This window comes from Truncatella angustata, assembly GCF_020726525.1.
Source record: "Truncatella angustata strain MPI-SDFR-AT-0073 chromosome Unknown BKA67scaffold_1, whole genome shotgun sequence".
Lineage (NCBI taxonomy): Eukaryota > Fungi > Ascomycota > Sordariomycetes > Amphisphaeriales > Sporocadaceae > Truncatella > Truncatella angustata.
In genome coordinates, this window is record NW_025763381.1 from 5,034,919 (window position 1) to 5,060,470 (window position 25,552).

The following is a 25,552-nucleotide window of genomic DNA, read 5'->3' on the forward strand; positions in this document are numbered from 1 at the left end:
ACTAGACGATTATAGATGTGATAGATGAGAGCAATGCTGCCCGTATTCACTACAGGGTGGCCTTGAACAATTAGACTCGATGGGCCATGTATTGGCCCAGCTTGGGATCTCTTATTTTTTATATATATCTTGATTCCCTAAATCCCTAAATTCGATACCCGCGTCTCTCATGCATGAATCAAGGTCGCCCAGAAATGCGGCTGCCAACCGCCACTTTTATGCTATAGTACATAGGCCATCCAGTCCTCAACCTCGTTCTCATCAGGGGGACGAGGAAGGCAGCTTATAGGGAACCAGAATTCTTAACTATGGCCTTCCAACGCAGCTTCGACTTGCTACCTAGCACATCTGCTTGGATGCCACCCACTTGCGCCTGTCTTGACTTTGATGGACCTGCCCCTCATCAGGGAAGGTTTGACGCAACATGATCATATCGACGTCGGAGCCCTATCTCTCGACCATCCTTTACTGCGCATGTTGCTCTCAATGACCCTCCAGATTTGATCGACAACCTCACGATCTCGCCATCGGCTCTGATCGACGGCGGCAGCACTTGGATTGATATCCTTCCATCGTTCGACGCCGACAGCGGTAACTCTGTGACCCCAGGACTGTACCGTCTCTGGAAGCTTGTCAGACCGCCAGCCCACGTAGACACCAGGGATGCGCTTGAAGAGATCGTTGGGATTGTTCCATTGGTAGCTCTTAAACTGCCATTGCTGGCCGGTGGTGAAGACGGCCACAACGCGATTCCAGTACTCGGGCTTGAACCTCTCGGGGCTCTCGACAAGGATGAAACGAAAGGGTCTGTTGGGGTCGATGCCGGGTAGTGTGCGGTTGATGTGCAGCATGGTAGAGCCTTCGGCAGAGGCCAAGGGCGAATCAGCCGGCACAAATCTACCGCCTTCGAGGAAGGACTTGGCGTTGGTCATGCGCAGAAGGGACGAGGCAGAGGGCGATAGTAGAATTATGGGGTCGGGGCGTCTCTGCTTCTGGTTGTGTGTGAGAGGTTGAACGCTAGACACGTGGGTGGGAAAAGACTGCGAGGGCTTCTTGGACATGAAGGGAGCTGCTAGTTTTCGGACATGAGAAAAGTCCTGCGATGGACATGCTTGTTAGTATATGATTCGAAGCTTTGAAGGGCATGCTGGGGGGTAGGAGCTCACTGTAGGCTTGATCCCACGCAGACAGCTATTTCGGTCTCCCATCTTGCGCTCACTGTTGTAGATGATGGCCAGTCGCGGATCTAGAGAGCCCTTGCCAGACTTGCCCAGGGTGCCACCGATTGCTGGGGCAGCGGCTCCTTTCGAGGCCAATGCGGCGGCGGCATTGGAGGCTGCGCCATCTCTGTCGCCAGCCAAAGGCTTGATGTATTCACTCTCCTCACTGGACCCCTCGAGCCAGGCAATCAGCTCGACCCGTTCGAAGTATGCTGGTTTGTGGACCTTGCCGTCGACTAGTTCGTCGTCGAGTTGCGACACGGCGGCATTGTATTCTGGGATGGGAACCTCGCGCTTCAACCATAAGAAATAGATGCTGCGTAGGTCGACAGGCGTGTCGTTTGCGACGAAGCGCGTAGGTGTCGTTATGGGCAGTGATATGCGCGATGGTGTGGTGAATGTGAGATGTGTCGCCTTGGAGAGCTCTACCTCTGGGGCTGAGGCATCGTCGGACGCGGTCGGGATGATCTGGCTGTTGGACGCAATTGACTGCCGAAGAAGCAGTAGAGGGTCGAGATCTGATGTCGCCATGATTGTATTGCGTTGTGTAGTTCCTGTTTGATTCCAAAGACAAGAGACAAGCCAATGTGAGTCCCGCCGTCAAATTACCTCCGCAGCTCGCAAGTCCAGTATTTCTCTTGGGTAATGAAGGATGAAGGAATCGAATCAACGTTGGAATGAAGTTGTCCAGCCTCGCCTCGCGGCCAAGGTAGGCCCAAAATTTTGGAGCTTCAGGCGGCTGAGAGCGTGCAGCTAACTAACTAGTCAGTCTAACCTACCAAATAGTTAAGTAACCTTATGGCCCTTCTGGGTGCCGCATCGGGGGGTGAGCCACGCTGCTTCAAGCCTAAGCTTAGGCAAGGGTCCTACCTGAGCTTAAGCCTAGGTTATACTTCTCAATGTATATATGTATGTATGTGTATATTAATTGAAATTATTAACATGCAATCTGTCGCATCAGTATCGCTATCGTCTTCAAGCAAGGAACTGACACATGATGGTTAAAATGGAGATTCGGGACATTAGCATCTGAAGCGGCTGGACTAGAACCAGGTAGCACTTACACGGCTCTGCAATGCACCCAGTAATTAGTTATTACTAACCATCCCGAGAAGCATGAATGAGTGTTGAAATATTGACCGGAAGAAATCTCATGAAAAGAAATAAAAGGTTTGTCTAGCTGCCCGTTGTGCTTTTTGTCTCGTCAAACCAAGCCGACGTAGCGCCAACAGGCATTACGTATTGCCATACTATGCATAGTTATCATGTATAACAGCCTACAACACACTTTTGTCACTAGCAAGACGTTCAACTTTCTTGAACAAGCCTACTGTGACGGAGTTGAATTGGGGAGCCAGCTGTCGGGTGATGTGATCCCAGTAATCGGACAGTCATCATCAACTTGATCGACGGTGAAAATTAAAGCGAAGGACATCACTCTCTGGCCTGTCACACTTTTTCACTAACACTCACTTACTATGGATTCAGAGTACCGAAAACTATATCTTAATCACGAAATCGCAGACATTGGAGATTCGCACCGAGTCAGTGAGTGGTCGCTGAATGTTGGTATCGTTCTTCAGGTTGTCGGGATATGTAACTGGCTAGGCGTAGAATAGGCTGGTTGAAATGGGAATCATCTTTCTGCAATGCTGTGTTGACTGGCATCACTAGTGCTGCCGGAAGGTCGCTGTCGTTCGAGTTGACACGACCCGCTCAAAAGTTCGAGGCAATACAGCCCGCTTCAAAGGTGATACTTCCTGCTCATCGGTTGGTACGCCCACTTTACTATGTAGTACTTACGCCCGGGTTGGTAACTAACAGGTGCTGGTTGTGTTCGGGTTAAACAAGTATTCTAAGCGGTTAAGTGTCCGTAGCGGTGCACCATCTGGCCACGGGGAAACATCATCTTCTTACTTCAATCGCGATGCTAACAGCGTTTCCAGGTGTGTTTGCAGCCTCGAAAAGATCTGAAGAAATCATGGGTGAGATATAGCGACTTGAGCTGGCAGCTTTCCACGTTGAGCTCCTCTGCATCGTGACCGGAGCTTTGGTGACCAAGGGCCAGACTCATTCCGATGATTGGAAGCAGAGGATTACACCGCTCGTGTTGTCTCTAAGATAATCAATGGTAGGAGTGGCAAGTTCTGATATGGTGCTAGTGCAGGGGCCGTTAAGTTCAGCACGTCATATCTGCCTCCTTTCCTCATCGTACGTCAATGGTTTCAATTGTCTTAATGTATAAGCCTTTTAATATGGTTCCGAGCTTACTTCTCCCCAGGATAGTGGGGTGCGGATCAAGACCTATGATGATGAGAAAGATGGTGTCAAAAGCGTGCCATGTGAGCACTTAGTCAGGACTTGCAAAGAGTACCAGCTTAAGCCGCTTTCCCCTTGACGGGCAATATACTAATATCACCCCTTCTTGTGTAGGCAGATCCTTGAAGCCAAGCGAAAACTACAGCGCACACTTGGACAGTACTTCGTACTGCCAGAGCGGGAAAGATGTAACATGGCTTGGTTCATGTCCAATATGGAACAGGATATGGACCGGCTCGAAGCTAGCGCAGCTGATAGGGCAGTATTCTTCTTTCAGTTATATTAAAGGTACAACGCCTCCCCTCTGACTGACTAATAGCATCAATGAGGACACTCGGAAAGCCCCGTTCTGGATTCTGTCGTACCTTCTTTTCACCCCAGGCCTGATGGAGAGTATTCGAACAGAGACGAAGCCTACCATATGTGAGAGGGGCTTTGGCATGACTCATCTCGTTGACGATAAGTCTTGCCCACAAATTTTCCAGCGTCTGGAAGGAAACAATTCGCTTCACAGCCCTCGCTTCTTCGGTGTGTTCAACATTAATAAGACACAATCAGAGGTGGGGTCGCTGTATTATTGTCTATTAAAAGATGCCTCGGATGCCTCCAAGGGAAGGATTCAAGAAGCTTTCACCTTCCCCGTTGAGAAGGTTCTAAAATCTTCTCTTCCACGTTTCTGCTTTTGGCAAAAAGATACGCTTAATCCTATAATTCATCTGACCTTTCCCAGATCGTCGTACCGCTTCGAGGCTCCAGATTACCTCACCAGGGGGTATATATCGCGCAGCCAGCACCGTCATCCATCGTCGGCTTTGGGCTCCCCAATTTAGCATACAATGACCACCACGCAGTATTTCCTATGTGTCGTATAGAAAACGGTGGATGTCCGTGCCGACATCAGGAGGGGGGTGGGCTTTCCGCGTCAAAGAACCCGTCCTCCGCTTGTACTCCCAGATTGCTTTTTCCCTCTTCCTCTTTAACTTCTTCCGACTTTGCTTGCGTCACGTCCTGGTGAATTATGTTCCATAGGCCCTCGGGGCATCAAATCCCGACTCACGCTTGTCATTGTCTTTGTCCTTAGCCGTAGCCTTACCATTATCCTCATACTCGTCCTATTCGAAATCGGCAGTGTAAGAGAAGCCTCTGAATTCTTCTTGCATGGCTTGCGACAGCACTGGTCCTTATTAGCAAAATCGTCTCTTAATATGAGGCAAATAAACACCTACCGGACTGGACTGGGGTCAGCACGGGAGTCACGCTAGTGAATTCCGAGTCGAAGTTGCTGGTATCCGTCGCGTTCTTGATCTGCGGCAGGAAAGGCGGCGCAACACGCTTGTGGTAGATGTCATCCCAGTTGGTGTTGCGGAAGAATGGCTGATTCATGATCTCCTGGGCGTCCGTGGGCCCACTACCAAGTCGTTGATCTGGTTCGCGTGTCAACAGCTTTTGGAGTATCGATACAGAATCCCGAGGCATATGGATAGGATACAACGGTTCGTCTGCAAGAATAGCGTCATAAATTTCATCTTCATCCTCTCCTCTGAACGGGGATTGTTGGAGAAGCATCTGGTAGATCAAAACACCAAATGCCCACCAGTCAACAGCCCGCCCATACTTCTTGTCCAGCAAGATCTGGAACACTATTAGCAAATATCTGATAGCAACGACAACTGACATACTTCTGGTGCCATGAACTCTGGTGTTCCGCAAAACGTGCCAGTGGTAGAACCAAACCACATGTCTTCTTTGCACAAACCGTAATCTGCAATCTTGATATGACCGTCAAGAGTCAATAGGATGTTGTCAAGCTTGAGATCTCGATATATAACACCGTTCTCATGAAAGTACTTCAGTGCGAGGCAAACTTCGGCAGCATAGAATCTTCAAAAGGTCAGCAGAGCATATAGGGTATGTGATACAGAGTCAACTTACTGGGCGCGCTTAGTTCCAAATGAACCACGTTGGATGTGCAACATCAGGTCACCACCACTGACATACTCCATAACGAAATACACTCTTGTCTCCGTTTGGAAGCAGGCATGCAAGTTGGTCAAGAAAGGATGTCGTTCCCGGTTGGCAACAAGGAAGACTCGCTTTTCCGATCTGATGGATTCCACTTCGTCGTTTTCAATAATGAATTCCTTTTTCAACACCTTGATGGCATACAACCGCCTTGATTTCTTCGTCTCAGCTAACATAACTTTGCCAAAATTACCTTTACCAAGTACGGCCAAGAAATTGAAATGGTCCAGGCCGATACGCTGCCCGGTTCCAGGATCGGTGGCAAGCGGCAGCGGAGGCTTGCCCGCCCCAGGAGCTGGGGATGGCACTGCTTCAGGCTGAGGTTTAGGGGTGGGAGCGCTTGGTTGGTAGATCTGTTGCTGTGATTGCGGAGGAGGAGATTGTTGCTGCTGCACTGGCCGACTCTGTGGTTGTACTGGGGGCTGGCTCGGGTAGCTGTTGACATTCGCATACGCAGCTGGGTTGTACTTTGGCTGTTGAGACGTGCCATAACCCGCACTGGGAGCATATGGATCCTCCTGGGCATCCATTCCACCATACCCACCAGGACGGCCCGAACCGTAGTCGGGCATGGAGTTTTGACGCCCAGCTTGAGGTGCTATAGCACCACTCATTGCGGCCGTGGCGGCCGCCGCTGCCACAGTCGAAGCTTGGGAGGACGTGCGATCCGGGTGGACTGGCCTTGTTGGGGACGTCTGGCTGGCGTACATAGCCTTCGCAGCGTTTTGAGCTTCCTGGGAAGCAATGCTTGGTTGGTATGAATCGTGCCTAGGCATAACGCTCGGGCCGTAAGGTGAAGTCGGACCTTCAGACCCCATCGATGCGGTCTTGCCCTGCCGAAGAGTTCTGTCACTCATGGAAGTGCCCTTCTGAGCCCGTTGCTTCTGTGTCCGCATGCCTTCCAAGATCTGGTTGGCAACTGCCATACTCATTCCACAGAAATCAGGCACAAGATGCACACACTGGGCGTGGGCTGTGAGACTACATTCTGTCGCATTTGTTAGTATGTTCGTCTACGTAAGAAGTTTGTTTTCATATCTTACCAGAACACTTCTTGCAATTCTTCTTGCCAAACGGCAGCACGTAACCACAGTGGCAGCACCAATTCGCCGTGAAGTTGGAGTATGCCTGGAATCTGTGAGGGATGCGGTGGTTAATCTTTTCCTCCTCTGGATCAGTTTCTGCGTTAGATTTACTGATACACTTCGTAACCACGCTGGTATAACACTTCGTGTGGCATGTGTACTTGCAGTCTTCGCACTGCATACCAGCTGAATACTTGAGGAAGTCTCCGCATAGCGCGCAGCGCATAATGTTGTAGAACTGGTGCTGAACGAACTTGTGACCATACATCTCGTGCACTTCTTCTTTGCGCTGACGAACCGCACCCTTTCGGCCCAGGCCCAAATCGACCGGCCGGCGATCTTTGTTCATCTTGTTGAAGTTGATTTGAAGATGAATCTGGCCAGTGGGCTCCAGGGTGAACCAAGCATCAATAGGCTGGTTAGCAGCCGACGGCGCCGCCTGAGCGCCAAATTGCTGCGACTGTTGAGGATTCTGAGGACTTTGAATGCCAGGAGAGCCAGGTGGAGGGCTGAACTGCGGTCCTTGGGTGCCCATGGGGAACTGGCCCGGAGCCGCTCCTGAATTGCCAACCCTATCGGCTGAAACCCATCCAGAGCTGTTGACCTCGGCTTCGATTCTCTTACGACGCATCTCCTCGACAATATCAGATATCCGTACCCAGAGCATGGCGATGGGAAGGGCATGTTCGCCTGGCTTGTCATAGACGGTCAGTTCGATTTCGTTTGCTTCCCTGACATCGATGTTGTGGTATTCATCCTGCCATCTATCATTACGTGCAGCCTTGGTTCTGGCCACAATGACGTCCTCCGCCTTGACGGCGACGAATGTTTCTGGTCCTCTACTAAATCGACCTGTACTAGCATGATCCACGTCTTTGACCTGTATCACCCTGAACGAAAGCTGGCCAGTAAGCGGTTTGCGAAGATTGGGCATGTTAATACTATCATCTGTAGGAAGTTAGCGAACGAGCTGCCCCACCTAACGGATCGGGATGAACTGTACCATCTTGGGAGTCGGCTGACTCCATATCGTCAATATGAAGCTCCTCGTATCTCTTGAGTGCCTGTTTCAAGAGCTGGATCTTCTGCTTGCTCTCGATACGTTTGGCCGCCGCGTCTGCCTTGCTTTTACGGTCGCCGTCCATGCCGTATAATTGTACCATCTTCTCAATACCCTTGAGATACTGTTCTTCAACATTGAGCTTGAACTGGATCTGTGACAACATGAGCTGGATCCTTGGACCAAGGTGAGGTGTGTCGTATTTGATAAGATCTAGCACAGTCAAGACATGTCAGCGAAAGACGTCTAGAAGAACGAGAAGACGACAAGACATCGATGGAAAGGACCATTTACCTAGCTTTGTGTAGTTTGGTCTCGCTTTCGGGACGCCTTGGCCGGGGCCTGGGGCGGTAAAAGGAGCGCGCGGGGGCATGATATCGCCATGAGCGCCGATATTGCTGTAACCACCTGAGCCATATGAGCCCCGATCGCCTGCTCCATGGCCACCGCTCGCGTCTTTGGGTGGAGGTGTGGGCGGACCTTCAGCATCGCCACGCAGATCAGAGCTCTTGGGACGGACGGAATTGACAGCTGTTGAGCCAGAGCTTAGGCTCATGCTGTCGACGCCTTGACCCAGATGCCTCATCTGGAGGTCTCTCAATTTCTCCTCGAAGAACTGTAGGTTCCTGCGGCCTTCGCGCATCTGACTGTCAAGTCTCGAGCGGACATCGTCGTTGTTCGTCTGCTGTCGCATAGCATTGGCGGCATTGATGAGTGCCTTCTCTCGCTCGATCTTTTTGTAGATGTTCATCATGGCGTCATCCCCGGAACTCATGATGGGCTAATGGTGGCGCGTCGTCACGCGCGGGACCAAGCTATGAGTTGGGATGAGTGGTGATGGTGGGTGTGGATGTGGATTGCAGGCAGTTGCAATGTTTGGAAGGGCGTGTGCGTGTGCGTGGTGGCGCGGGCGGGGAGAATTGAGGGGGGGGGTTTTTTGTTGTTGTTGTAGTATCCGTAGTTTTGGGCAAAAACACAGTACAGCGAGTGCTGTGAGTACAGTATGCGATCGCTGCTGTCTCAAGAAGCTACTCGCCAGGGGGAAGGGGGAAGGAAATAATAATAATAAAAACCCAGAGCCAAAGAAAGGACAATACCCGTCCGACCCGACGCAAGGCTTGTGAGAATGTACATAAATTCAATGGAAATGAATGTTTGATCTTCCCTCTGCTTCCCTACAGCCGTCGAGAGTGACTTAACCTAACCTAGTAGCTTGAATGCAGCAGTGCAGGCTCAGCAAGCTGCCAATCGAAGGCGCAAGGGCAAGCTGGAGCTTCGGGTCTTTGCGTCTTTGGACCTTTGGGTGAGGGGAGACAGACGTACGTCAGTGACGGACGAGAATGGCGGGGTTTTGTGTTTCGCAATGCGGGAAGTCCCTCCCCAAACGTTGCCCAAAAGCCCCCCATACATAAATAAACAAGCTGAAAGCTACAATACACGCAGCAAAGCTCGAGCTTCTTTCCAGCGTCGTCGGGTGTCTGTGCAAACCCAGGTCTAAGTTAAGTTAAGTACTTACTTTAGCCTTTGGTGCCTTCTAAGTTCTGCGGGAAGATTGCCTTTGTGGGGGTGGTTAACTTTGGTAGGGCGCAATACGGGAGGACGCCAAGCCCTGCTATCAATCGGATGGAGCCAGGGACAGGGTCGGGTGGCATCAAGAAGAAAGAGACGATATATAATAAATACCAGTAAACGTAAAAATAAAAATAAAATTGTAAAACCGGTCGCAAAGGAACTGCTGTAATGACAAGTGTAGATTGTTTGTAGATTTATTCATCTCAGGGGTCACTTCAGTGGCTTCTACTCAGAAGGACCGATATACAAGTTATGATCCTAGAGTCCTACTGTAGCACTGTGCCTAAGTACTCCGTACCTGGAAGTACAGTAGGACTTTCCTCGACGCATGACGGCGATACATTAGTTTGTGCACTCAGCCATTGCTACACTAACATCGAAGTACTCATGTTGTAGGTCTATAAAGTTCTCGTGCAGGCCAGCGCAAGGCAATTCTCATCCGACAAAATTCGGGTATACATAGATGGTCATACGGTAGACGTGTGCGTTACTGGTGCGCTTGTATTCGAAGAGCTTGTGGACAATGTTGCAGGTGATTGCACTCCGTATAAGGGTATAAGGCGGAGGCCCCCTCGAATAGACAAGTACCTGCCATTGTGCACCCCGGGTTTAAGAATCGGTTCCTCACGTACACAGTAGGTAATTTGTAAGCGTTGTTGAGAGCTGTTTGTAACACAGCAGTCCTGCTCCTCTGTCAACTTGCATCAAATGTTGACGGTCGGTTGCCTCAGCGAAGCCCCACCATTCCTTGAAGCGTAAAGATCGAAGAATCAGGTTTGTGCCGGGCAGCAAAGTCATCAACTGTATGAATTTCATGGCTGATCAATTCAGTACAACATCTGAACCCTCACCCCGAAAGAACCCGAACATGTACATGAACCCGAGAAGTGATAAGAATATGATCAGGTAGCTCGAGGAAATAGCCGATTAAAGCTAAACACTTTTGAAAAATCTCAAGACTTTATGCGCTCCGTAAGCTAAGTGTCAATGTCATCTATTCAGAGAAATGTTCACGGTCCATCACCGATGGGGTCTACCGGCGTGATCGATTTTGGCAATGGTTGCTAAGTTATACCTTTCGACGCGGTTAGTTGAGAATTGAAATTGAAAAATCACGAGTCCAAGCGATTTGGCCGAGTGCTAGTCTACCTGGGATGCCTGCAGGCGTTCCACGCGTTAATTGTCACAACTTTGCCGTACCTATTGTAAGTAAGCGCGTCGCGCTTCGAGGCTGCTAACCTAGGGGCTTGAGCTACTCCATTATGACCCAAGCAGTTATCTATTTACTTCCGGACCGTGGGTGGAACGCAACAAAACAAGGCAAAACAAAACAAACCAGAATTCAACAGAGCCCAGCCACAAGTATACTCCCGCCATGACAACGCATACGTCTTGAGATATCGATTTGCAGGGAACCTGGATCATACCATCCAATGGCCACTCAAGGGGGTTCTGCTCGCCGCAAGAGAGCACGCACCCAGCACGATGACGAGCTGGTTTCATCCACGCCCGACACCGATACCCTCTCTTCAGCTAAGAAAAGACGTCTGAATGGGGGTGCCGTGCCATCGACGGCTGCGCCCAAGGGGATTGGTGGTACTATCGCATCGGCTATTGGGAGTGTCTTCGGATATGGTCGACGCAACCATGCTAAAACCACAGCTGCTGGAAAACAACAAAATGGCACATCAAAATCAGCTTACGACGATAGTCCAGACTCGAGCGACGAAACAAAGAATGAATCAACCCTCAACAATTCCATGCGACCTGCTGTATCATATACAAAACTCAATCAAAAGTCAATGAAATCTCTAAAACAGCCTTCCAAGGATCTATACGATGTCCCTAGTTCTGGCGACGAGCTCGAGTTCTCTACACCCATGGGCGACAAGTCCAGCACACCGCTCAAGTCAAGGCAGCTAAATGCTTCGGTCAAAAAGACCACTGGGAAAGCACGATCAAACCGCACCCAAGGTGAAGCGGATAAGACTAGGGAGGGAGAGTCCACGGCCACTCCCTCCCGGACCAGAGGTCAACAGGCGATGTCAACAACTGGCGATGGTGCTATTGGTAAAAGACTCCAGTCAGCTAGAAGACCTGCAGTGAAGGCACTTGCGACACGACAAATTAACCCAACGCAAAAGTCGCCAATTAAACAACCGCCTCCAACGCCAAAAGGCATCCTCACCCCAAGGCACAAGCGGCCTGGTCGCCCGCGAAAGAGTGTAGCTTTCAATGGCGATGACAATAAACCAGCAGAGGTCTACTTCGAGGATTTACCAAAGGAGCCTAAGCAGGCTTTGCCAAAGAAGCAGGCTGAAAAACGGCAGATTCAAGACGATGCAGCCTCTGAGGATGAGGAAGAGGCCGAAGATGATGACGAGGTCTGCGTGGTTTGCTCCAAGCCAGATTCGAGGCCTGGGAATGAGATCATTTTCTGTGATAATTGCGATAAAGCTTTTCACCAGAAATGTTACAAAGTCCTGGAAATACCTGAAGAGGATTGGTTTTGCAGAGACTGTCTGCAAGAAGATATAATACCAGAAATTTCCCACCATACAACACAAGCCACAGGTCCTCCCTTAGCTATTCCTGACATCCCTAATTTTGAGCAACATCTTCAGAACATGCAGAGAGCTCTTATTGACCGCTGCTCGGGCAACCGCCCGCTCAAGCTGAAGGGGCAAGGTGAAGCCTATGAAAAAACCTACCAGCTGGTAGAACAGACAGTGATGGCTGGCGAAGGAAATTCTTTGATGGTTATAGGGGCTCGCGGATGTGGGAAGACTCTCCTAGTCGAGACCGCTGTGTCAGAGCTGAGCCGAGAGAGCCCAGATGCATTTCACGTTGTTCGACTAAACGGTTTCATCCATACCGACGACAAGCTAGCCCTGAAGGAGATATGGCGGCAACTGGGCAAAGAGATGGAGGTTGAGGACGATTTGGTGAATAAGGTAAGTTATGACATGTTTATTTGGACTGGCCGAGTCGTCTAACATATACAGACCAATAACTATGCCGACACATTAGCTTCTCTTCTAGCTTTGCTTTCCCATCCCTCAGAGATCACAGGTGCTGAGGAGGGTATCACCTCTAAATCTGTTATCTTCGTGATCGATGAGTTCGACCTTTTCGCTACACACGCTCGTCAAACTCTGCTATATAATTTGTTTGACATCGCTCAGGCAAGAAAGGCGCCAATCGCCGTGCTTGGCCTGACTACACGAGTCGATGTAGTAGAAAGTCTGGAGAAGAGAGTCAAGAGTCGCTTCAGCCACCGATACGTACATTTAACATTACCCAAGAGTTTGCCGGCATTTTGGGATATCTGCAGGCAAGGCTTACAAGTTGACGAAGAGGACTTGGAGTCCAACGGACTTGATGCCTGTCTGGGAGGCCGTGATGCGTTTCTGAAGTATTGGAACGATAAGATTGAAACTCTCCACAAGTTGCAATCATTCCAGGACCATCTTGAGTACAACTTTTATACTACCAAGTCGGTCAGCGCATTCCTCGCTACGTGTGTGCTACCATTAGCAGCGTTATCAACATCATCTCTGAATTTAAAGATTCCATCGTCTTCGTCCCGACTGGCTGCAGTGCAACCGCCCGATTCGAAACTTCACCTTCTTGCAGCCTTATCAGATCTGGATTTGTCGTTACTGATTGCAGCTGCTCGTCTTGACATCGTTGCGCATACTGACACGGTCAATTTTGCAATGGCTTATGACGAGTACAGCTCGCAGATGGGGAAACAAAGAGTTCAGTCCGCAAGTTCTGGCGTACTAGCGCTTGGTGCTGGGGGAAGAGTATGGGGACGCGCAGTTGCGAGCATGGCTTGGGAAAGATTGGTTTCTCTGGGTCTATTAATCCCAGCTGGCATCGGCGGAAAGAGCAACGCGGCTCATGGCGGACTAGATGGGAAGATGTGGAAACTCGATGTTTCTTTAGAGGAGATACCTACGTCCGTCGAGTTGCCCGGTTTCCTTGTGAAATGGTGTACGCAGATTTAGAAGGAGATATATGCTACTCGAGCTGGATTCACGAATCCACCGAAGCTACCCATCAGGGTATGTATGTATACCTCTCCAGTGTTATGCACGTGGAAGCTATCAAATATACTGTACAATCAAATGGAACGAGCGACCACCAATTCCGCGCGTTTGCCAGCATCCGAACATTCTGCCAGGGAACATACGGGGCCGGGTCTTGTGTGCGCTATCAGCCAGTTCAGTATTAAGATGCTGCGACCGATATCATTGCCCATCTGGCATGCACTGTTACTATTTTCATCCTAACGCTAACAAGCGTGCCAACCACACCACTGGATCTGGACTTGCACCAACTTCGTGGCCCCCTGTAATCTTTAGTGGACGGTACTGCAATGCACCGAACAATGCCGCTGCAAGTGAGGAACGTAAAACACTGCACCACCCCTGGCATCAAAGTCCTGCCTCGAAACCTGAATGGTCAATAGCCACAGGGATCAATTGCACACTTCTCATAAAACATGTCCATAAGTCTGAATCCTTAAACTTGTTCTCCTGCATTTGTTGATCTTGAACTCGACAAAATCAAAATTAAAATAAAATCGAGGATTATCAAGCGTGACGATAATTACTTGCAAGCAAAGTTCATGACTCCACACACCATCGTAGTGCAACGCCTATTTAGTGGAAGTGTGCTTACAACTTTACGAAGCGATCTCTATGATTAATTACTTCATTTGGATCTCAGCCTATTCTTCAGCACAACCTCGCTGACAATCTAATTCCCGATCACAGCAACTGCACAAACTCCGGGAGTCGCAATCGTAATTCCACTTTTGACAAGTCTACTTGTTACAGTCCTATCGCACCGTTTGGCACCGTTTGGCACCGAGCCGTTGGGTGGGTAAGCTGCTTACTGTTGTCTCATAAGGTTCATCTGACAAGCACAATTACGACACTAAATCGCCAGTGACGACTTTCGACTTCCCTTGTCCCAACAACGCGCAAAACTGAGTCTCTTTCGGTACCCTGTATTGTGATCCTCAAACAGCACACCTACCATGTGAAAGGATTTTGGAACCTCATCCTTTTCATCATGTCTAAACGGACGACATTCACCACTATTTCACCCCTGCCCTCTGGTATAAGCCGGCAAGTCGTGCTTGATTTCCTCCACAACCATGAAGCAATGATCGACCTGAACCCTCTAGTCGTCGAGCGGCATCCTTTACCAACACCGCCTGTGCACTGCCCCGAAGACGAGCGCCAATGCACATGGTGGAGCATGACAGACAAGATTTCCTATATGCCAGGAGTCAAGTCGGATCTGACTTACACAGCGGCATTTCAGGACTTGAAGGATGGGATCCGCACACACTGTTACGCGCCCATGGGCACGCATATCCGTGAGCGCTGGAGCCTCGGTGGCACTTTGCCTGGGGAGCCAAAACAGCCCATGGAGTTGGGCCTCGGCGCGCCCAGTCAAGGGCTTTATATCCGCGAAGATGTGGAGGTGAGATGCAATTTCCTCATGGCAGGCTTTGTAAAAAAGACCATTCTGAAGGCGCATGGAGTGCTGTGTGAGCGGCTGGTCAATAGCGCCAAGGCTTTATGCCCAGTCACCACATCGCCGCCCCTCAGTCCGAGTAGTACTGTTTTCCTTGATGCGTATTCGGCGAGCAGTGGGCCGAGGTCAAGCTCAATGCATAATGAGCAAGGGAGCTTTTTTGACAACACCTCGAAGCCGGCGACGCAAAGCAGGAGATGTTCACCTCCAAGTCAGGCATATCAACACTACAACAATCAACATAACCGCCAGCAAGCAAATGGAAATCTACAGCCGTTTTATAGTGATCATAGGGCGGCGGCAAGTGAGACGGGATTAGTCCCGGACCCTCTGCTCACAGGACGAACTTCGGAACAGTTTGCGAACCAATCACGGTATGATAGCGTACGAAATTTTACAGGCCAGGGATGGCAAACGCAACACAAACCATACGTTCACGATCCATACAATCCATATACACAACAGCAGCTACCACAAATACCGCCAATAAGTCAGTTCGGGTACGGACAACCAGTAACGCAACGGGACAGAGACGGCAGATGGCAAATCAATACTCAAAACGCTCCAATAGCAGAGCTGAGTGGGAGTGAAACACATATTGCGGAGTTGCAGTAATTACGTCGGTATCCCGCAGTGGTGCTGCTGAACCTTGATCTCACGAAAGCATAGCGGAAAGGTGTCACCCATGAATGGCAATAGACATACTATAGCGTACAGCCTCCGTAAATCGTGGACGTTTACTTCTAGCCTAATAAATGCCTTACATGGGGTGTGACATTGCGGGAAAAGGACGTTCGAGACTAATCGATGAGCCACACAAAGGCATGCATATGAGGCCTTGAAGGGCAGTAGCACAAAAATATTACAATATATCATCGCGAGAAATCACTTGTGTATTTAGTGAATGTAACTACGTTGAGGAGGAATTCGAGCTTACCTCGTCTTACGAAAGAAAATGCTCTACGCTGAACTCAACTCACGATGTCCGATGAGCCCAACCTAGCAACTTATATATTAGATGAAAACTTGAACTCATACATTTCACCAACCTCGCTTTAACCAGCTTACGAAGAGATCTGGCTCAAGTCTTGCCCCTTACAATCACGAATCTTGCCACTGTCGACAACCTACAATCTTGCCTATAACCTTATTCTCTGGAACCTACCTACAAATATTGCGTCAGTTCATCTTCAACATGCTCAGCAGGGACATTTCGTACGTGACACTTGAGACATAAATGTGTATCAACAGGCAAGCGGAGCGTAATCGCTAAGGGGGAGCCCCCATTCACCTTCACATGCGTATTCGATAGACCTAATGTTTCACCTCATGTCTCGTTTCTCACACATGTATCTGCCCAAGTGGTGCATACCAAGATTTACGGTGGCCATAGTCGATTTCCTAATGCACTCCAATTGATATAAGATAGGATAATCTCGAGAGGCACTAAGCTTGTAGGTGATTCATATGGAACCCGGTATTGTGATAGGCCATAGCTTGCTTGCCGTCGCCTGAAGTCATAACACGACCACCACTAGTTCGCAGATTATTTCCGTATTATCCAGGATTGTGTCACGGAGCTTCCTTATGACAGTTTGTACGTAGTCATGGCTTCATATCAAACTTTGTCATCTTGTATCAAAATATTGAATAACAGGCCATGGCATTTAGATGAAAGACTTGCAGACTCTCATGTCTGTCATGGCAAGCTCCTGATAATAACAGCACCCACAGCGACGATGTCAATTTCTGGCTCTCAACATGAAATACTCTCCATAGTGCCAGTCATCGAAGCTACAAACATACCACACCAAATAATAACGGTCGTGCATGAGGGCGAGTTTTGTGTCCTACGATCATGACTCACTTACAACAGTTCAAGCTGTTATTTGTGACTCGATAGAACTCAATATTCCGTTGAATCTAATATCTTTAGAATAGCGCATATAGATGCCGTCCCTGATTACCGGCAGGAAGACGCACTCCGCTCAGTCATGAACTGCATGAACTCATTGCTCTTACACCCAGCACGCCATGCTGTAGAAGGACACAAACAAGCGAGCATTCCTCGGCCGTAAGCAAAGATGCCTGCCCCGACCGCTGTGAAGTGCACACCCTCAACCTTATTCAGCTAGAGCCTATCCTCCAGATAGGTCTTGTCAGACATCTCTGCCCTACCAGGGGTACCTGAGTCATTACTTGCCAAGTTTAATATCACAAAGGCTTTTACAGGAAGCTCCTCGCCGTGGGCTTGCTTGAAATCAGATTAAGTTCATAAGGCTTGTGGCTGCATAAGCGTTCAGCTCCGGATCCGCCGAAACGTTAGGATTCGACGGGGATCCGAGGCGTCGCGTCTCGAGGTTGTGAATCGACGAATTAGTATTAGAGCGAATGTTCTTCAGATAAATGCTCCAATTTGTCCTGTTTTCTCTTGTCTGTTTTGGTTCCAAGAGGGTCTGGCCTGTTTTGACATTTATTTGGTGGAAGGGATAGGAGTGTATATTTAGGTTGGCTTATCACATTTAACATCTCGCCCGGAATTGGAGGTGAATAGCCAAGCGGTATGCAAGATTACATAAAAGCGCGAAACTTCATCGATGTAGAACCTGCAGCAAAGGCATAGCAGTCGGCCGCTCCCGCCACTATAGTGCGTAGATTAAGGCATCTAGACCGTCGGCGAAGAGACTGCAAGCTTGTTGGAGTAGTTCTGATGATACAGACCAGCGGCGGTAGAGAGTCTGGCCTCGTAGGGCGGAGTGACGACGTTTCAGCGCCCGCACACACTCCCTCGCATTCCAGGATGCAAGACCTTTGGACGAACTCCGGAATATTATTTGGGGTGGGTGCCCGGTCATTAATGAAACCTTCTTACACAGGGCTTGGACTTTTCTATTGGCCGGTGGCATTTGGGATGAATGTTGAGAAGTTGAAGACGCACGCAGGCCAAAGGCCACCCCGGTGCCATGGTAGCGGGATCCAGCACTGGGAGATACCGGTGAAACTTTATTGGTAGAGGTGCACATGCTGGTAGTTGGAAGTGAACAAAGTATCACGACTTCCATCGAATAGCCGATGCCTCAGTCCTAAAGAACAATACTGAACACGTCGAAGTGACTTCGGTACGTTTCGCGCGCAAAGTGCAATCCAGATTATGAACGCTTGGCTGACGAGGTCGTAAGGGGTCTGGTAAAGCTTCCATGATGATTTCAGCACAAGTTTTGTGCAAGCATTACTAGTGGAGGAAGATCGTAGCCGTTGCTGGTATTCTCTGCAACATGCAATGTATACATATGTTTGCCATACACAGACCGGCAATTGGTGTCAACATATCGGATGCAACAGGTTTCACAAATGTAGACACATGATAAGTCGGTGCGGCACGCGTACTCGCCTTATTAAATGAAAAATAACACCTTCGTACAGAGACAAAACGTTTGCACAACGCGAGATCGGAGATGATTGATCATGCAGATGAACTGCTAGATGCGGCAGTAACGATTGAAGACTTGTCGGTTATCGACATCAAATAGCTACACAAGGACACAGTCGGATGCGCTCGGCACCAACAGGGCGCCTACATCGATCAATGGTAGTAGACAAGACAGCCACACGAAAAAATAAAAATAAAACGCAAATTGCTAGTCTGTAACGAAGGCGACGTTTGCCCCTCACTATATCGATTGGACTATCACTGATAGTGTGCTTGGTCCAATGCTTCGCTTGGGTACCATCGCAACGCTATAACAGCCAGCCGAGGCTTTATCTACGGAAAACAGCGGTTAGATTCCCTAAACCGTCTGCCCGTCTGGTGAAGGTAACAATATTCTGTGTTAGAGTCCAGCTCGAGGTAACTGATGCGGTTTTAGCAAACAACGGCTCGTCGAGCCGTCCTTTCACTAGTTTTTTGTGCTTGGGGGGCGGACTCCAGACAGTTTCGGGGGATTTAGCAGGGCAAATGAAACTCGTGGTGTTCCCGAGGGGCTCCATAGCCACGTGGGAAATTTGCCAGAGCCGCTCGACCCCCGGTTTGGTCGCAAAATGACGATGTGTCACTGTCATGATGGGACAAAGACATCGGGTTCATCCATGTCAGACTCGAGTCAGTCACACATTGTGTTGTCTCCCTAGAAGAAACTAACTGGTCACTATTCTGTTGGCGAATCCTTGTGCCGACCGCCTAGTCGTCTTATCTTATGGGATACGGAGTATAGAGGCGGTGAAAGATGGATGACCCAAACGATAGTACCAAGTAATGAGAAGCATGAGCTGCAGCACGCCACAAATGGAGCTGCCCATAATTCGAAACAAGCTGCCCAGTGGTCTAGACGCCTTTCTGAAGACTTCGTACAACAATCTCACTAGCCCACCGCGGAATCATGCGATTAAAGTACAATGCCTGAATGGTGGCATAAACACGGATTCATGACCAAGCTGGTGTCTTCTCAATTCCGCACCGTCCTTGACCGCGACTTTCACCGAAGGCCATGCAGATGGATGCCACAAAGTCTTTTGCTTTTATATTTTAATTATATTCTATTTAAGTCCATCCTCCAGGTGCATAAAGATGGTCGTACAAGTTTAGTTGGTCGTGAAAAGTCTACACTCTATCAAAATCACTTCCAGATATATCCTGGTTAGGGCAAGCGTTTGCAGGATATTTACAGCGCAGCATACGTCGTACATATGTAGTATACATATCTTTGATGATGAAATGCGTCATTTGGCGTCAATTCCGTTGCCAGAAACCTTGTGTTATTTCCTAATCCGTACTGCTCGCGAACAGTGCTGCTGGATACACGAGCCCAGGCATTCGGTAGTCGCTACAAGAAATGCCACTCACCTTCGCATTGACTCACGACACTAGTGAAAATTGTATGTTATTTTGCAAAGTCTAGGTACATGTGGGAAAAGAAAGGGCAGTAGCCCGGACGTAGCTCCTTTCTAGAAAACTTCTCTCATCCTAAACGAGGAAATGACTAAGTGCATCGCAAGGAGATCCCGGGTGGATTGGAAGCCTGTATCATGATGTGTTCTTATGTACACATCTACGAATCGGACTAGAGTTTCCATTTCAACATTCGGGGTTCGAAGGACTCTTCTAGAAGGTGACAAGGGCCACCGGAATTACCGTAATGGAAAATGGACGTGAGCAGCCTCGCATTGACGAAACACTTAATCTTTCTCGGGTTGAACCATGAGTATGAGACGGGCAACTCCCAAGAAGCTGGGTGGAAAGTCACGAATAATATGATCGTACGACCACTGCGGAGGTGTTGAATGGGTATAATGAATTTTCCTTAATCCCACGTGCTTCGCGTGCAGGTGTGGCCAAAAGTACGTACTTGGTACGACGCGAAGGACTTGCCCTTGCCCCTTAGAGAAAAGTCCCGCTGTGAATGTTACCCGATGCCTGTTTCCATCTAACACTGTGGAGGGGTGGCTGAGGGGGCATGAATGATAAGCCTGACCACATATGTTGGTGAAACTCTAATGCTGACGGACTGCTGATCAACGTCGGCAGTGAATGTGTCTATCACTCACAGAGAACAGAGGAATAAGTCAGTAATCTTCAGGTTCGGTGAGGGTATTAATAATGCACAAATAGCTGATACCCTGCCGGTGTGGTGGCGCTACCAGGGCAAGTGTTTTGGGTCTTTCTGTGGCAGATATTGCCGGCTGCGGCCTAGGCGGCATAGCATGGCATGACTGTGTATGAGTTGCTTTCCGACCGCCTGGATCAGCTTTAATGGCATCGGTGAGTGACCGTACCACGGATATGGTACGTGAGTGATTGTTTCTTTCTGAACGAGGTTTTACTAGGTTAGGGTTTGTTGGTCTTCCTTTCGTTTTCAGTTTACAGCATTTGTCCTTTAGGTTGTGACTATAACATGGGTGGCAGGTTGAAGTAATACCTTGTTATCATTATGGACAGGGAGGTAGTTTCCACAAACATTCAAATTGTTGGCCCTGAGAAACCCGCGCCGTTTGCCAATTCTCTTGGACGATCAGCCCTTTAGCTGAGATTGTGGCTGTTCTAACCACGTGGCAGCCTTCGAACATGGGTACAGTCTCATGCTAAGATGGTTCCGCAATCCAAGGATTGTCGGGATAGTGCCCAACGAACTTTAAGGTGAGGTACGCACAGAACTGCTTCTGGTACCATTTAGCTTGGGCGGCATACTTAAAACAGTAACCCATTCATGCTGAATCGTAGAGAGCCAATCAACAGCAGCGGTGGTTTCGTTACCATACTATTTAGACAATTATCACAAGGCAAAGCTATGATAATGTCTCTTAACCAAGGCGTAATTCTATAAATGTTCAACAGAAACACATCTAGGTTAAATGTGATATCCCTTCCGTGCATCAAGATGACTGGTGAGAAAGTGATGAGAGCATGCCAAAGGGGGCAAAAGGTACCCTGCATTTCACCCACGTGTGCAGAGAAAACAGGCTCGGACCGCCAATTAGGGATCTGAAGTATTTGCCTTCGGCTCCGAAGAGCGATCATAGCCGGGTAAGAACACTGAGCTTTGAATGCCGTTCGGCTGAAGGATGCGGTGCGCTTGGGTGTCACTACAGTGCGGCGTGACCCGTGATGCGCTACATTCTATGGAGCTGCTAGTAGGAATCGTGCAAATGCAGCCACTCACAGGGCGCAGTTTCACTTGATAGAAAATCACACGAGAGCGCCTGCTACAATGTGTCGTTTCTATATTCATTGTATCTGTCCGCGTAATCTAACGTCTTTACGTGTGTTTTAATGTAGTCTTCCAAGAAGCTCGTTCTAACACATACCGGGCTGTAGTACGTGATAAAGTCGCATATACTGCATGTTATCCATGGAATCGGGTCTCCTTGTGTAGTTGACACAGAATAGTCAGACTTCGCTTAGCAACAAGCATAAAACACATAAATCAAGAAAACTGTCCTAATAGATGTCAGATCAGCTAATTAAACTATTAGGCTGAAACCTGAAACAGCGGCAGAGGAAACCATGCAATGAGAAAAGAAGAATTGATAAAATAAGGTCCAAATCATTGTTACAATCATTATGGCATCCACCAACTAGTAAATTGGGTGCAAAATTGCAAGAAGGGCCGGAAGAACGAAAAATGACATTGTAAGTGGCTGGCGTTCTCCTGGCTGTTACGCATTTAGAAGGGGGAAGAACAACAAAAAACACTAGAAGGCAGGATAGTTTGTTGCAGGTATATCGCACATGTGACCATTACGAACTCTGTGTCATCTGGCTGTTTTTGAAGTGAGCTGAAATTGGCAAGGCTAATAGTTGTGAGCATGACCTGATGAAAAGATCAATTCTATGTCGTTCAGCCTAACTTACCAAGAAGCAGCCTAGCTGTCGCTCTGCCGCCGACGGATCTAAAATTAACTTTGGACTCTCCCACATCAAAACTGTTGAAGCCCTGGGCTTACTGACCGGGAAAGCCACATTCCAGGCGCCCAGAGACCTGACACTGGCTCAATCAATTAGCAATGCCAAAACCAATTGTTGCTTTGTGATGCTCTTATGTGTTATCCGGGCCTCCGGAAAAGAAGCGGCCAAACTCTCCTAAAAACGCCAAAACCATTCGAAACAATTCTTCACTGGTAGATGCCTGCGTCTTGCCAGCGCCGCAAACCTAAGGAATCTTCCTCAACCAGTAGCAGAACTGGAACGTACGAACAAGCCCTCGGAAGCTGGCCGATGCAGATCTTGCACAAATGTCTCATTAGTCCTCTTTCTATGGCTGGGCTCATTGCTGTCATGGGTTGTCCAAAATGGACTGTCATATCCTGGAAACAATTCCGGCACACGAGGCGGTCAAGGATCTCACAGCAGACTGAATCACCGGCGTCAAGCTATTCAACTGCCGTCCAACGTTAAATCTACAAGGTGGCTTGGAGGCGTCTCTCGGTCTTTGATGCTACTAGAACTGACATTTGCACATTTTGAGGTCCAATATGTCCGGCGCTTCAATGGTGGTAAGTTTGGCAAATATTACAGTACACGCGAGTGACTTTGCCCATGAACTGATTCTGACGTGGTATCTAACAAGCGGAGTTGAACGAATTCCATCGAGTACTTGCAATTGTGAGTCCACAATTTGCCAACGTATTTGCTAGTACAATGTCAGCCTCACGAGAAGGATCGCGTTGCATGTCATATTTGTAATCAGGAATGTAAGGATGCAATTTTAGTCAAAATACTTGCATATCCAAGAAGTCGCCAGCCACGTTCAAAAGGGCTCAAGTGTGTAGGATTAACCATCCCATATTCACAGAGCCAGGAGAGCTTCAAAAAAGTATATCGGCTTCCTTCGGAACGACCCTACAGACCAGCGTTGGTTTTGACAGATTCGCTTTGCCGCTCCAGCGTTCAGCAATGCCTGCCCCCGCCCGCCAAGACAAGATCGGCGCGTGATAGCCATGCTCTCTGCGGAATAATGTCACGATTGGCCTGACGTTCTCCGCTTAGCTGCTAGTATTTATGTGTGTAACATGCACCAACGAAGAAAAAAAAGTCTCCATAGTGGACCTCACGAGCACATGATGAGCCATTCATAACCCATCTGCCTGCTGTACAAAACAAACCCAGTGGGCTCAACAACATGCTGTGTTACTGCACCATCTTCTGCAGGCACACCACCAGGGTAGTCTTGGATGATTCTTCTTTTCCCCCCCATGACTCCCACCTACGTGTACTCTTCTAGGTAGGCTCCTTTTGGAACGCATGGCCATATCCGTTTCTACGAACATCACTATATTCCAAAACAAGGAGACACTCACTGCAATCTCGTCAAGCAGCATCTACTAGGCTACGGTGTCGCCGTGGCAAGGGTCTTGTAGCTGGGGCCTCTCTTGTTCAGAAGCGTACTGGTGTCTAATCAAGCCCATGGAACTCTTGTGGGGTTGAAAAGGTGTGGAGTCATGGCCAGTGGTAGTGAGCCGGATGGAAAAGACCTTGCCAGAAACAATATGGGCTTGTGGATAAGATCCCTGATGGCCACGCGCAGATCTGACGGTTGGCGAATCGTGCTGACGGTGTGTAAGCATGGGCATCTCCCTGGCATAACAAAGGCTGAAAGAATGTGGTACGACCCATGCTTGCGGTTACATCTGAGTGGATGCTGTGGCCGTTGGCACCATCGGCAGCAATGCGTGGGAGCTTGGAAGCCATGCTTGACTTGCGTTGCCCATTGCTGCCATTCCGCACAGTCTTTGGGTAACCTATGTAATAACACCGATCTTTTTCTCATACATGAACGCCTATCGCCGATCTTCCTGGTTGTCCCAACTTGCCTTATCACATCTCCTTTAATGCACGGTACTCAGCTTTGCTAATCCCAATACTAGCCAGTCCAACTCGACGGCAAATTTTTGTGGATTGTGATGAAGCAGATACCATGTCCGTCGCAGCTCTGCTGGTGTCGAAGGTTGTGATTGGAAGTCGTGGGCAAATAGCTTCGTTTATGGAACCTGAACGTGGTGAGTGTATAAGTGTCTGTAACCGTACCGTGTAACCTGCTTCAGTTGAACTGGCCAAGCCGCTGTAAATATTGGCGGGTTTTCCTGCATGAACGTGGTTTCACTGTTGCCATGTGGCTCGGTTTTACCTCGATGCACCGTGTTAGTGAGATGAGGTGCAGCTGGCTCCTGGCTCAGTGATCGTGGTCATAGGCTCTCCTACTTCTGCAGCTGTTGTAAAATGACCTGAGCATTAATGCTCTTCTCAGCAGATGAGGTTCCGGTGTCATAAACTTTCAACGGATATTGCAATCATCACAACATTGAATTTGTTTGTTTTATGTAATCCGGCATACGCTAACTCCTCACAAGGAAGTTCATCAGAGTTGGCTCAAGCTGGTGGCCTCGATGCATTCGGACAGTTAGTTTATCGACATCACCAACAGTTACATTGCAACCACTGCAGATTTTGCAGTATGCAGAAAGGGCATAGGAAACCACTACGCTGCGGCAATGACTTGCATTGGCTTCTGCAATCATGATGCATACCACTTTAGGATTTTACACCGGCTATGCACTCATGTTGCAACAGAATGATGTTACTGCCTTTGTGCTTTTACACAGTGCCGCAGTTGATCGATCACCGTTGGCTGTATTTGCGCGAACGCTGGAGGTTGAGGAATGCTGAAAATCTAGCACAGTGTGGCTTGATTGACAGCAAAATTCCCTTTATTTTGTTTTATTTAATGACAGACCAGTGGTTGAGTGACATGGTGCAGTGCATGGAGGAAATACTAGCGTTGCATATGCAGATTTCTCCTCTCGAGACACATGGCACTCTTACACACCACCCGGCCGATATCCCCGTCTGATCTGTACCTACCACATGGCGTATTCCAATGAGATTCACCGCAAGACGCAAGCCCAAAGGTTCCTACTCGAAGGAGAGCCTCGATTCCACCTAGGGGGAACCATATGATAGAAGCAAAAGCTGGTGGGATTGAGGATGCGCGCATGTCGGGATGACTAACCTATACATGCAGATAAACATTTCCACTCTGAAGCGAAGCGATGGAGGTGCTAGAAAAAGAAAAACTGGAATAAACAAGGAGTACTTACACCGTCTCAAGCGGGTACCAGTACATCGTTCTCGCTATCACTCCCAGACCCCGGTGCCTCGTTGTTCAGGGACCCCCCGGCAGGTTTTTGGGTTCAGTTCTCCTTCCTAACCACATGGCGACCCGCACCTA

The 25,552-nt window shown here is 48.8% G+C and overlaps 5 protein-coding genes across 5 annotated transcripts; 3 read left to right on the plus strand and 2 right to left on the minus strand.

Annotated features, from left to right (window-relative positions):
* Positions 1-428: 428 nt before the first annotated feature.
* On the minus strand, positions 429-1,751 carry BKA67DRAFT_510832 (Cdc73 family RNA pol II accessory factor; the record flags this gene model as incomplete). Its single annotated transcript, XM_046097360.1, has 2 exons — positions 429-1,097; positions 1,167-1,751. The coding sequence occupies 2 exons, from the start codon at positions 1,749-1,751 to the stop codon at positions 429-431; spliced, it is 1,254 nt and encodes a 417-aa protein (XP_045964564.1).
* A 947-nt stretch (positions 1,752-2,698) lies between these two features.
* On the plus strand, positions 2,699-3,618 carry BKA67DRAFT_530529 (uncharacterized protein; the record flags this gene model as incomplete). Its single annotated transcript, XM_046099258.1, has 5 exons — positions 2,699-2,768; positions 2,840-2,994; positions 3,045-3,166; positions 3,383-3,431; positions 3,502-3,618. The coding sequence occupies 5 exons, from the start codon at positions 2,699-2,701 to the stop codon at positions 3,616-3,618; spliced, it is 513 nt and encodes a 170-aa protein (XP_045964565.1).
* A 1,157-nt stretch (positions 3,619-4,775) lies between these two features.
* Positions 4,776-7,749, minus strand: BKA67DRAFT_51768 (uncharacterized protein). Its single transcript, XM_046097927.1, has 3 exons — positions 6,605-7,749; positions 5,472-6,549; positions 4,776-5,420 (listed from the first exon to the last, which is right to left on the minus strand). Exons 1-3 carry the CDS (start codon positions 7,578-7,580, stop codon positions 5,183-5,185), a joined length of 2,292 nt encoding a protein of 763 aa, XP_045964566.1. The 5' UTR covers positions 7,581-7,749; the 3' UTR covers positions 4,776-5,182.
* A 3,571-nt stretch (positions 7,750-11,320) lies between these two features.
* On the plus strand, positions 11,321-13,291 carry BKA67DRAFT_511356 (origin recognition complex subunit 4 C-terminus-domain-containing protein; the record flags this gene model as incomplete). The annotated part of the gene is made up of 2 exons (XM_046097397.1): positions 11,321-12,232; positions 12,284-13,291. 2 exons carry the CDS (start codon positions 11,321-11,323, stop codon positions 13,289-13,291), a joined length of 1,920 nt encoding a protein of 639 aa, XP_045964567.1.
* A 1,072-nt stretch (positions 13,292-14,363) lies between these two features.
* Positions 14,364-16,284, plus strand: BKA67DRAFT_653616 (uncharacterized protein; the record flags this gene model as incomplete). Its single annotated transcript, XM_046106401.1, has 2 exons — positions 14,364-14,780; positions 16,264-16,284. The coding sequence occupies 2 exons, from the start codon at positions 14,364-14,366 to the stop codon at positions 16,282-16,284; spliced, it is 438 nt and encodes a 145-aa protein (XP_045964568.1).
* Positions 16,285-25,552: the final 9,268 nt, after the last annotated feature.